Source organism: Sebastes fasciatus, chromosome 2 (genome assembly GCF_043250625.1).
Source record: "Sebastes fasciatus isolate fSebFas1 chromosome 2, fSebFas1.pri, whole genome shotgun sequence".
Classification (NCBI taxonomy): domain Eukaryota; kingdom Metazoa; phylum Chordata; class Actinopteri; order Perciformes; family Sebastidae; genus Sebastes; species Sebastes fasciatus.
In genome coordinates, this window is record NC_133796.1 from 7,607,628 (window position 1) to 7,619,850 (window position 12,223).

At 39.8% G+C, this 12,223-nt stretch overlaps 1 protein-coding gene across 1 annotated transcript; it reads left to right on the plus strand.

Annotated features, from left to right (window-relative positions):
• Positions 1 to 2,639: 2,639 nt before the first annotated feature.
• On the plus strand, positions 2,640 to 10,457 carry dhcr7 (7-dehydrocholesterol reductase). Its single transcript, XM_074660325.1, has 8 exons — positions 2,640 to 2,774; positions 4,152 to 4,263; positions 6,354 to 6,576; positions 6,687 to 6,777; positions 6,900 to 7,113; positions 7,260 to 7,464; positions 8,061 to 8,192; positions 8,309 to 10,457. The coding sequence occupies exons 2-8, from the start codon at positions 4,154 to 4,156 to the stop codon at positions 8,771 to 8,773; spliced, it is 1,440 nt and encodes a 479-aa protein (XP_074516426.1). The 5' UTR covers positions 2,640 to 2,774; positions 4,152 to 4,153; the 3' UTR covers positions 8,774 to 10,457.
• The last annotated feature ends 1,766 nt before the right edge of the window (positions 10,458 to 12,223 follow it).

Sequence of the window (12,223 nt, forward strand, 5' to 3'; positions counted from 1 at the left end):
GATTAATAGACGTAGAAGAATGTTTGAAAGAGCAGTAATGAAAAGACAGTAACAGAGAAAGATGGAGGTCATTTGATGATGCAAGATGATGCTGCAGGAGGAGGAAACCAGTATACCTGGAGAAGAACCAAATCAGGACTACGACCTTTTGTCTTATCTCAGTTTAAAAAATTAGCAGTATCCTTCCAACATTACTGAAAGAAACTTAAAACCGTCTGGATACTGTCCAATGAGCATACATTTCTTACCAGCAGGGTCTTGAAGAGATTCAGAAGGAGTGTGTTTGGTGCTGATTACATGAATGTGGAATGTCTAACGTGGCACAAAAAGCCACAAGTATTGAGACAGGAATTTATCCTCACTCCTGATATCAGAGCCAGTAGAGCAGAGAAAATAGCCCTAATCAACTGTTCACATTTCAACACATTCCAAAAGTGGATAGAAAAATAAACAGGATTCTCTCCTCCTCCCTCCTCTCCATCATTTTTTTTTAGACTCAGATATGATATAACATTCAAATGTGGGAAGTGGGTCATTTTATTTTCTCTCCCTGGTGGTTTTCTTCTGCTCTTTGTTGTTGGCTGGCCAGAGGCAGAATTTAGATTTCAAAGGTAGGGGGACTCAGTTATTTGTCAGGCTGTTCTCATACACCGTTTGTAGCTATACCTACGAAAAGTAATGCACTTTACTGCACTATACTTGTATTTATCCTACGAAATCAGTTTGTATGTAATGCACATAATTGTGAACCAGGAAGTATAAAGAGCAGCAAACGCCACACAGGGAGGAGGTCAGGATGGAAAATTGATCTTTTCCTAAACCTAACTAAGATGTTTTGGTGCCTAATCTTAACCAAGGTGATCTTTTCCTAAACCTAACTGAGTAGTTTTGTTGCCTTAACCTAACCAAATTGATATTTTCCTAAACCTAACTGAGTAGTTTTGTTGCATAAATCTAACCAAGTTGATCTTTTCCTAAATCTAACTAAGTAGTTTTTGTTGCCTAAACCTAACTAAGAAGATGACTATGAAACTGCAGTTTGAGTGAATTGTGACACCATCATTATTTTTTTAAAGAGTGCTCGTTGAGTCATAATAATGAAGGAAAAATGGTTATTTGGTTTTGTTGCCTAAACTGTACTAAGAAGTTTTGTTGCCTAAACCTAACCAAATTGATCTTTTCCTAAACCTAACTAAGTAGTTTTTGTCACATAACTTATGTGCTTTAGTCACGCCACTTCCAGTGTTATTTTAACTCGATGTGTAACCCCATGATGTGGGCGAAACTACAACTTGTATTGCACAGTTTGCTACAAGTTTTGCGAGCAATGCGGATAAAACATGACAATTAAGCAAGTGATGGTTGGAGGCTGGCTGCAGAAAATGCTCTGCCCCTTCGAAGGGCTTTGAAAAATGATCAGGAACAATGAAGATCCAGCTGGGAGAACTAACATGAGTTCTCCAGCAGAATGATCAGAGTTCAGAGAATGCTGTAATCATACATGAAGAGCAAGTTATGTGCAGTCCCTGATCTAGCACAACTTTCCACATTTAAATTGGTTTGATTTTTTTTAAGAGGCTGGAAAATAGACATCCAATTCAACTGTGCACTTCCCCCCCCCATATGCAGGGGGTGGTGGTTGTACAGCATTTCATGACTTTTGTCTACTCAACCTACAGCTGCTGTTACATTTTTCATTTTAACCTGGTGCCTGTTTATGTCACAGCTGAGTACCACTCTCTAGTGGTTAGTTTATGTACATGCACCTGGAAACACAGGACCACTTCATCACAAGTGCTACAGATTTTACTATTAACATTTAGTAACCATTGCATAGGGCATATGGAGTGACTTTTGTTTTGAAAAAAAATATTGGAAAATAAATATGAAGGGTAAATAACTTGTCAAGGAAGGACAGTTAGAGGTAACTGCCCACTGCATCCACCTGTGACAACCATGATATCCTGTAATGGAAAATAAAATAGGATTTTCATTGTCCCTAGATGCATTTCTTTTATGTGCTTATGTGTGGTGAAGTATGTGTACAGAACATGTGTGTATGGGTATATATGTATGTATACATATGTTTGTGTATGCGTGTGTACATTTATACACATTTATGTACAGTATATATATTTGTTTTTATCACCTTGTTCTACCATTTTACCACTTTCTTATTATCGATATGTTCTGTAATGTTCTGTTTTAACAGGTACCATATTTTTTACTTTATTTATCTGCTTTTATTGTTTTGTGAAGCACTTTATAACATCTGTTTTCAAAAGTGCTATGAATAAATTGATTATTATTATCTATTAAATGCATTAAGGAGAATAACCATGATAAAATTGATCTAAGCAAATGTTGGCAGTTTATATCTTTGTGCATTAATCATTGGTATCATAGTTATACCTATAAAAAAAAATCTAGGATGCCAAAGGCCAGCGACGAAGATAATAATGACAGCTATTTCATAATGTTGCCAGCTCTTTGTTTGTACTCTGGCTTCACCATTCAACCACTGGTTCATCTGTCAGGTGCTGGTGGCTCCAGTTAGTATTAGCCAATCAGAGGCCAGCTCACCTCCCAGGGCCCGCCTCTGCGTGGATCTGATTGGTTGAATGTTAATATGCAGTGGCGTTATGGGCGGAGCCTGACGGTGAGTTTAGTGTCCAGTTGTTACATGATAACCACCACCTACCTGGTCCACCGAGGAGGAAAGAAGAGACGAGCTGTACCTGCATCTCCCCTCTCTGTCTCTCTGTGATCTACGGGTGAGTAACGGGGTTTATTATCCGGTATAACGTGTGTTTTAACGTCACTTCATCTCTGTATCTATTTATTTGTCACTGTTCAGGGTAGAAAACGACGTTAACCACAGTTATTCGAGTTTACTGCTAATCTGGAGTCAGAGAAAGTGCTCAAATTCATTTTATTGGACACATATTGAAAAAAAGACTGAGATATGGTGTTTTTGTTCATGTTATGCAACAGTGGGTTGTCCTCCCTCCCTCTTCACTAGCCTGTGTCCTCTGTTTGTGGGTCAAACTGCTGAAAAACAAGCTCATAATGGAGCATGTTGGACACAACAGCAAGTCCTTTCATCCAGCACGTTAGTTACATTGTTCGTGTAACCGGCAGACCTGCCATTACCTTTGCTCCAGAAGAGAGAGAGCGAGAGAGTGTGTGTGTGTGTGTGTGTGTGTGTGTGTGAGAGAGAGAGAGACATTTCCTGCTACAATGTAGCACATGTGAAGAAATTAGGATACAATTCTTTACCAAAATGAAATGTAAACTCTTAGAGAGACTTTCTTGGTCTTAGTGAGGACTCTAGCAGAGGAATCAGCTGCAGCTGTCTGATCCATTTTTTTAAAATAAAAATAAAATACATCTACTTGGAGAAAATAGTGTCATCGCCATAGAAGCTGCAGGATATGTCAGTGCATGTCACAGCTTAAGAGAAAACCACAACAACAACAACACATAATAGATGTAACTCACACTCTGCCTTTTATTTACTCCTCAACTTAATGTTTTTTTTTTTTTTACATTTATCCTTTGATATTGCAATATATTGTTATTAATTGTTTTTTATTTGTTTCTTTGTTTTATTGACAGAACAAACATGAATTACTTCTTTATTGTTTTCTTCCATTTGCATGCATGTTATTTTTGAATATCAATATATTGTAATTTGCTTAATGAATTGTATATATGTATATATATGTTTTTGTTTTTATTTTGTTCTTTTTTTAATTTTTATTTAATATTGAATTGACGCTTTGGCAATATTGTTCACCTGATTACCTCATTATCTGTTTATAAATGATTGGCTTGAGGAACTAAACATGCCTTCATGTGTCATAACATTTTCACTTTGTTAAAAGAGACACACACACAAAGACCAGGTGAAAATAACCAGGTGCTATTACCTATCCATAGGTGCTTTTCACAGCAGCCATTCTGACATGTTATTGCAGGTGTAATTAATAACATTAATTATGGAGGTTTTGCGTGGCATCAACAACCGGCGCTTTGGTGAATGCCACTGCATGTTGCACTGTCTTAAAGGGTCTGTAGGTGTGTGTACAAAGTACAGTGTGCCACTGCATAACTGATTTTAACCTGATTACCTGCTGATCCTTCACCAGAAATGAACGGTGCAGTGGCCATGGAGGCCACCAGGAAACGCAACCAGCAGCACAGCGCCAATGGGAAACCATCTGAGCAGGGGGAGCAGCCAGCACAGTGGGGGAGAGCATGGTGAGTTGATGTTAAGGCCATTTTGGCATCTAATATACTTCACCACAAGTTCATCACAAAGTTAAGCTCACCTTCAAATCTAGTCTCACAAAAAAACCTTGTTAAAGCATAAATTGAGATTGAAGGGCATGACTTAGATTACTGCACACAATTAAAGCTCTGACGCAGTATTTGTCAGTATATTGGAACAACTTGCTAAGTGGTAGACTCAGCAGACTCAATATCATCTGGTCCTTTGGGATTATGGCATAATTACCGATTACTACATAGTCATACTTGTATTCAACAATGTTATGATCTCCATCTATTTATCCACTGAAGGAACTGGCCTTCTACCTCCGAGAGGTCAAGGCCCAGTTACGTGTTGGTTAATCTTGTGTGACAAAGAGATTTTCCAAACAGACGGGTTAAAGCATAATAATACAATTTATTCCGAACAATCAATGTTGCATAAGTAAAATAAAAGAGTTTACAGATATCTGGATCCAATCAACGTGTCCCTGACAACATACAGTGCATGGGTCAGTTTGCGAAGTCTGAACCCCGAGCTATCCCTGATCCAGCCTATTCATGGTTTACACAATATTAATATTCATGAGCTTATGGCACGTGATGTTTCTGCTGCATGTCTTCTTCTTTGTTATCTCCTTCTGGCTCCTTCCTCTCTTTGACCTTGCAAAAGAAAAACAGCACCTGCCTCCTCCCTTTCCTCGCAATCACTCCATTCATAACAAATCCAACAGTCAGGTTATTGTAAGCACTTTTGTACATAATAAATCCAACACCACCAAACACATAAAAGAAGCCTTGATACCTGAAGAGAGAGAGAAAGACAAAACTAAACAGAAACCAAAACTTCAATGTTTTGCTCTGTATTTCATTGTGGTTACTTACTAAATAAAAGAAAACCTAGGTAGTGTCCTCACACAGCTGAAAGGTGGTGATGATGATTGACTGGTAACCTCATGTCCTTATGAACTAGGTGCTATATATCAGGCCCTGGGTTGGTTACCACTCAGAGATGTCAGCACAGGGTTTAATGCATAGTTTCCTTGGAGCAGGTCAGTCTCTAACAAGCATGGCAGATTGTACATTATATTGTATTTCTCCTGTTTCTTACTAGTTGCTTGTATATTGCAGTATAGTGCATAAACAGCATCCTTCACTTGAAGTTTGTGGTTGAAGTTTTTTTTTCCTTTTTAATCTGACAACCTAGTGGTGTAAATCAGGGGTTCATTTTGGACATGTTAATTTGACAAACAGGTGTAACTAATCACCTTGATTAAAGGGCTCTGGTGTTCAGCAGGCTGCCTCACTGGGACAGCGTTAATTAGTTACACCTGTGCTTTTCCTGTTACTAGAGTTGAGATGTTCACTGTAACTGTAGAGGCGTATCGTGAGCAGGCACATTAAGAGAGTAGCAGCATCAGTTTCAGTGCTCCACATGTGACTACACAAGATGCGTTCAGGCACAGTATTGAATGTATGTCACTCACATTTTGGCAGAACCAATACACAATCACTGTAGTTACATATGTAAAAAAGAAGAAATAAAAATACAGTTCTATGTTTATATACTATATACATTATATACTGGCATTTTAATTTCTGTTTAAGTTTTGACCAATCTGTTGCAGCATTAAAAAGGTTCACACTTGGATTGTAATTCCTGTTCATTTTGAAGATTTTTTACCAAGTTGCTGGAGTACAATTTATTATTTTAATGATAAATAACAATTCACTAAATGTATGACCCTGTATTTATTTGTTACATTTTGTTTTACAGAGTTAAAAAGCAATATTTAAATCAAGCCTGATGTTGCCTTACACATAAAAGAACATAAGAAATACAGCTTAATACAGCTTATTAATTAAACACTGGTATCGGATCGGTACTCGGTATCGGGACTGAAAAAGTTTGATCGGTGCATCCCTATTTGAAACCTTGGGACCTCACACAGTATAGATTTAGAGAAATATGAGTTGTGAGTTCATGTGAATAATGTATTTTTCCATAAAATACGTGATATCCTCAATCATGTTCAACTGCTCTCATACTGTATGTGTATACATATGTGATTGATTCTCAGGGAGGTGGACTGGTTCTCCCTGAGCAGCGTGATTGGCCTCCTTTGCTTTGCGCCCTTCATTGTCTTCTACTTCGTGATGGCCTGCGATCAGTACCAGTGCTCCGTCAGCCAGCCTCTGCTTGAGCTGTACCAAGGAGAGACCACGCTGCTCTCCATCTGGGCCCGGGCACCCTCCTTCACCTGGTCAGCTGCCAAGATATACGTCATCTGGGTGGCCTTCCAGGTAAGAAGAAGAAGAAGAAGAAGAGGAAAGCGGGAGAATTTGAGCTTTAAGCTCTTGCTTAACGGAGAGGGATCTTGGCAAATGTTAAAACAGGTTGTTTTGTCCCTCAGGTGTTCCTGTACATGTGTGTTCCTGATGTTACTCATAAGTTTATCCCTGGCTATGTTGGTGGAGTGCAGGACGGAGCACGAACTCCTGCTGGTAATTAACACACATACCTTCAATGGTTCCTATTTATAACACTTATTTCTCAGTCATTATCAAACCAGAGAGTATCTCTAATCCAACCTCTCCCCATGTTGTCTCCCCGTTCACTATTGCAGGCCTGATTAACAAGTATGAGATCAACGGGCTGCAGTGTTGGCTGATCACTCATGCTCTGTGGTATGCAAATGCCCACTATTTCCACTGGTTTTCTCCCACCATCATCTTCGACAACTGGATCCCCCTGATGTGGTGTACAAACATACTGGGCTACTCCGTATCCAGCTTTGCTTTCATAAAGGCCTACTTCTTCCCCACGAACTCTGAAGACTGGTGGGTACTGATGCACACGTTGTTGGAGCAGATTTCTACAACAAAAATGTTTTCCATGTCTGCTTTTAATATCTTAAAGGTAAACTAGTTATGTAGTAGGTATTAGTATCAACTTGTTTTCTCCCCCCTCCTTTCTTTTTCTGCAGCAAGTTCACAGGGAACGTCTTCTACAACTACATGATGGGCATCGAGTTCAACCCACGCATTGGCAAGTGGTTTGACTTCAAGCTCTTCTTCAACGGTCGGCCCGGCATCGTAGCCTGGACTCTCATCAATCTGTCCTACATGGCCAAGCAGCAAGAACTGTACGGCCATGTCACCAACTCCATGATCCTGGTCAACGTACTGCAGGTGAGGTGTAATAAAGATGTATTTTAAACCAATGTACTGATCCTGTGGATGCAAAAGTGCTGCAGAATGGAAACATATCTGGAGAGTAATGTGAAACTCAACTTTCTCGTGTCTCATTTTTCCTTTCGATTATTTTACCTAAATGACGTATAACCCTAGAAAGCTGACATCTTCACTCAATCCAAAATAAAACAGGAATAGTAAGAAGTAGGGGGACAAACAGGAAAGAGCGAGTAACACCAGATTGAGAACTGGATACAACAACCTTAACAGTACACTTTTCTTTATGTTGGAAAATATCCAACAGGTCCATGAGTTTCACAAAAAAGAGATAGTGGAGCATATTCTAATTAGATGCAGAAAATATACAGAAGAGAGGCAAGAGATGATCACACAACTACAGAAAACGGGGCGAGTGGAGGCCAGTGTAACAAGTCTATTATATTATACAGCCCTATTAAACATAAGTGTTCATCATTAAGTTTAAACTTCTCGACTCTGAAGCTGCAGTTTGAGTGAAATGTGAGACCATCATTCTTTTTTTAAACACTGCTCGTTGAGTCATAATAATGAAGGTCTTTTGTGCTTTCTTATAGGCCATTTATGTGTTGGACTTCTTCTGGAACGAGGCTTGGTACCTGAAGACCATCGATATCTGCCATGACCACTTTGGATGGTATCTGGGCTGGGGAGACTGTGTCTGGCTGCCATACCTCTACACACTGCAGGTAACAAACACATACATGTGTGTTAACACATCCTGTGACACTCTAGCTCTCACTCCGGACATTCAAATAATCCGTTATATTAAGCAATAGTATAAAATGTGTTGTTGTCTCTCCAGGGTCTGTACCTGGTGTACCACCCAGTCCAGCTCTCCAACGCCCACGCCCTGGCCGTCCTCACATTCGGCCTGGTCGGCTATTACATCTTCCGCTCCACCAACCACCAGAAGGACCTGTTCCGGCGCACCGAGGGCGCCTGCTCCATCTGGGGCCGGAAGCCGGCGTACATCGAGTGCTCGTACCGCTCCGCCGATGGTGGCATGCACCGCAGCAAGCTCATGACCTCAGGCTTCTGGGGAGTGGCCCGGCACCTCAACTACACCGGTGACCTGATGGGTTCGCTGGCCTACTGCGCCGCCTGTGGCTTCGGCCACATACTCCCGTACTTCTACATCATTTACATGACCATCCTGCTGGTCCACCGCTGCGTGCGCGACGAGCACCGCTGCGGCAGCAAGTACGGCAAGGACTGGAAGCGCTACACCGACGCTGTGCCTTACCGACTAATTCCTGGGGTGTTTTAGTGGGGGGGAAAGGAGAGGGAGGAGGGAGAATGAGAGGTAGGGTGGGGTAAAGGGTTAAGGTTAGGGTTAGAAACATGAGGGGTGTGTTTGTGTTTTATACGTATCAAGAATACACCACACTGATCATTTTAACACCACATTCCATGCATTCTGAAAATTTGCATGTATTTCTAATACATCTTAAGTCAGCTATATATGTGTACTGTATAGGTACAGACAGTTCATTGCTATATTTCCCTGCCTTAGCAAAGGAAGTTTGATACACCAGTCTGCTGCTTTCATTATGCTGTGACCATTTAACATAGTTAAACACATTTTTAACAGTACAATATATCTTTGGAGCTAGTTAGACCAAGCACAACTTAAACCAGCATACGCCAAAATCAGTGCCCTGTTGTCTACAACTATACTACAAAATGACCCCATAGGTCGTTTGTACAAGCAGCTTATTACGACCCATGTTTGCTTATATTGTTAGGCGGCGACCTCTAGAGGCCGTAGTAATGATGACGGGAGCAAAGGAAGAAGTCAGGTGACGTAATTCAAAGAGCAACAAAGTCCACGTTGACTCATGAGACCGCTGTTTGTGTCCCATGTGAAAAAGTCAACGTTGAGTTATTTTAACTTACGTACGTAACATAAGTTACATAGAAAACATGCTTATTTTTACCTAAACCTAACCAAGTAGTTTTGTTTCCTAAACCTAACCAAACTGTGACCGCTTCACAACGTTAACCACGTGTTTAAAACTGCTACCGTTACGTTTAGGTATGAGGACGTATTGATCTCCTGTCACCATTAGGGGCACTAACTTAGGAAACGCCTTATTAGAGGGAAGGAACAAATGATCAATGTGTTTGTATGGGTTGGAGGAAATGCTGATTCTACACAATGCTGTGACATTCCCATAATGCAGTTTGTCAGTTTGGTGGTGATTTATCAAGACAAAACATGGCTGGTTCCGGTTTCTCAAAATATGAGAATTTGATGTTTTTCTGTTTTACATCATTGTAAATTTAACACCTGTTAAGTTTTTTGATGATGTCAGTCAGCACTCAGGTAGACTAAATGAGTAATTATGAATGAAAAAAAGTGATATATTTATTATTAATCAATATTTTGCTGCTGCCCTACTGGCTTAATGGACCAAATGGGATAGTTGGCTCCACTGACAAGACCTGCCTCATGAGTAGTTAAGTGATCTTTGTTTAAAGGTTGTCTGAGTGCTCAGATTTATTCACTCAGTCGTTTTCATTTCCAACTGTAGGGGGAAATCTGAGAGATTTAGGTTAGGGTTAGGTAACCGCTTGTCTTGTTTCCCTCATTGTGGTTGAGAGCAGCATGTTCACTGTCATATACCAGCCTTGTTATAGACCGGTTTAAAGACTCATTAGACTATAAGAACCAGTTAAACTAAACTTAAACAGCAACAAACAGCACTTTCTGTTCTTTCTGATGTTCACTTAAAACATTCTGAAACTTCACAATTAGTTGGATCATTGTATTTGCTTTGTGTTAAACCAACATGTTGAGTAGATTGAGGTCTAGCCGTGTTTACGTTATATGTTTATGGAAATGTTTCTTTGTATGTCCAACCATCACATTTGTTTGCTGTTTGTTTTTATTTCCTCATGATGCCAGCACTGCCTTTCTTATAGCGATAAAGTGAAAAAACAAACTCTAATTGTTGTTATGACTATTTTTTTTCTATCTACACATAATGTGACTTTTCCTTTAGAAATGTTCACTGATATTTTATTGCCATCTTCTCCATTTTGATGATGAGTCAGCGGTCAAAAGATCATTGAAACACTTCAAGACAAAGATCCTGTATCGACCTATGTAAAAAAAAATAGATATTGTGACTGTGAAGGTTAAAGTAGCTAATACAACAGTATATGATAGTATTGAAAATCACACCAACGAGCTGATGTTATTTCTAATGTTGAACACTGGGGGGCAGCAGATGACAGCGAACCCCAGTGGTCAGCTAAAGAAAAAGACAGAGTTGCACTTGTATACAAATCTCCATAGTCTCTCCAAAGCACTCAAGTGAGATCACACATGCAATCATGTATTCTTAACCCACATTAAATAACAGCTCAAAATACAAACGTGTAGCTCCCCTCATTATCCATTCAAAACTTTTTTCTTTTTTTTTTCAAAAAGGTTTTGTCATTCACCCAAACCACTACATTATCCTCTTAATGCACTCCTTTTTATGTAGAAACACTTACTGTGTTATTGCCATCATTTAGTTAGAGCAGTAGTGCACTCATCCACAAAATCTCAGTGGATATTACAAATCAATATTGCAATACAAGGAGTACTTGCACACTGGAATTATAGCTTCCTTAATTTGATTTGACTAACTACAGGTCTACCTCAAGCAAAATCATGAAGTCTCAGTCAGTAAAAGAGTCAGGACAGTTGAATCCAAGTTTGTACACCAGAAAAAGAAAGGATCCCCTTTGATACACTGGACAGCAGTGTAGATTTCTGCTTCTGTAGGTCATGTGATATGATCAAAAGCATCAGAACAGCTTCTAAATTGACCTTGTGGTGGTTTCTCAACTTCCCAAGGTCAGGAATTAACTTTGAACCTCAGCTTTCAAGATTTTTCCTTCAAAAAAGGTATTAGTCTGAAAATCTACAAGCTGCCTTGGTTTTCACATCCAAAATTCATATTCAAAGGAATACGTCAGCCCCAAAATGACAATTTGCATTTCATTTAATCCTCCTGTTATCTTGGATTCTTGAAGAAAACGTTTTTCTTGCATGCCTCCACGGTGAACGAAGAATTCCAAAACACAGAAAAGTCTTGATGAAGTGGTGTTTTAAATAGTAAGGCTTAGCCATAGACTGTATATAAGAAGTGGATGTAGTCACCGTGACATCGCCCATTGGTTTGTGGACTGCTGTTTTGAAGCCTCGAGTTCGGCATTTTGGCCATCTTGGTTTTTGGTCGTTGCATCTTGGTTTTTTTTGCTACCAGAATGTAGCAAAACAATTATTACAATTAACTTTCATGAGCTGAAAACACACTGTGAAAGGGTTAAAGTTATAAGTCGAAAACAAGGACAACTCCAAGACCGGACAACGCCGTGATAGCGACCTGTCAATCACAAGGTAACCACGCCCTAAAGCATACCCTGCTTTATGGTCTATTTGACTCTAAATGGGACCATAATTTACTAAATGAGGGATTAAGACCATAAACTCATCTTTACAATGTTTACTGAGGAATCAAGTGAGGAGTAGGATCATTTTCTCATAGACTTCTATAAAATCAGACTTATTTTTGCAACCAGAGCAGTCGCCTCCTGCTGGCCACTAGAAAGAATGCAAGTTTAAGGCACTCCGGATCTGAAAAGTGAAGCAGGCACTTTCGCATTGGCTTCACTTTTCAGATCCGGAGGTTGCCCACTGGTTTAAACGAAGATGCATGTG

What these genes read in the sequence shown, in the direction of transcription:
- dhcr7 (XM_074660325.1), top strand. Translation starts at nt 4,154, where the DNA reads ATGAACGGTGCAGTGGCCATGGAGGCCACCAGGAAACGCAACCAGCAG. An exon ending in GCACAGTGGGGGAGAGCATG is followed by an intron (nt 4,264 to 6,353) that starts GTGAGTTGATGT and finishes ATTGATTCTCAG; the next exon opens with GGAGGTGGACTGGTTCTCCC. An exon ending in TCCTGGTCAACGTACTGCAG is followed by an intron (nt 7,465 to 8,060) that starts GTGAGGTGTAAT and finishes GCTTTCTTATAG; the next exon opens with GCCATTTATGTGTTGGACTT.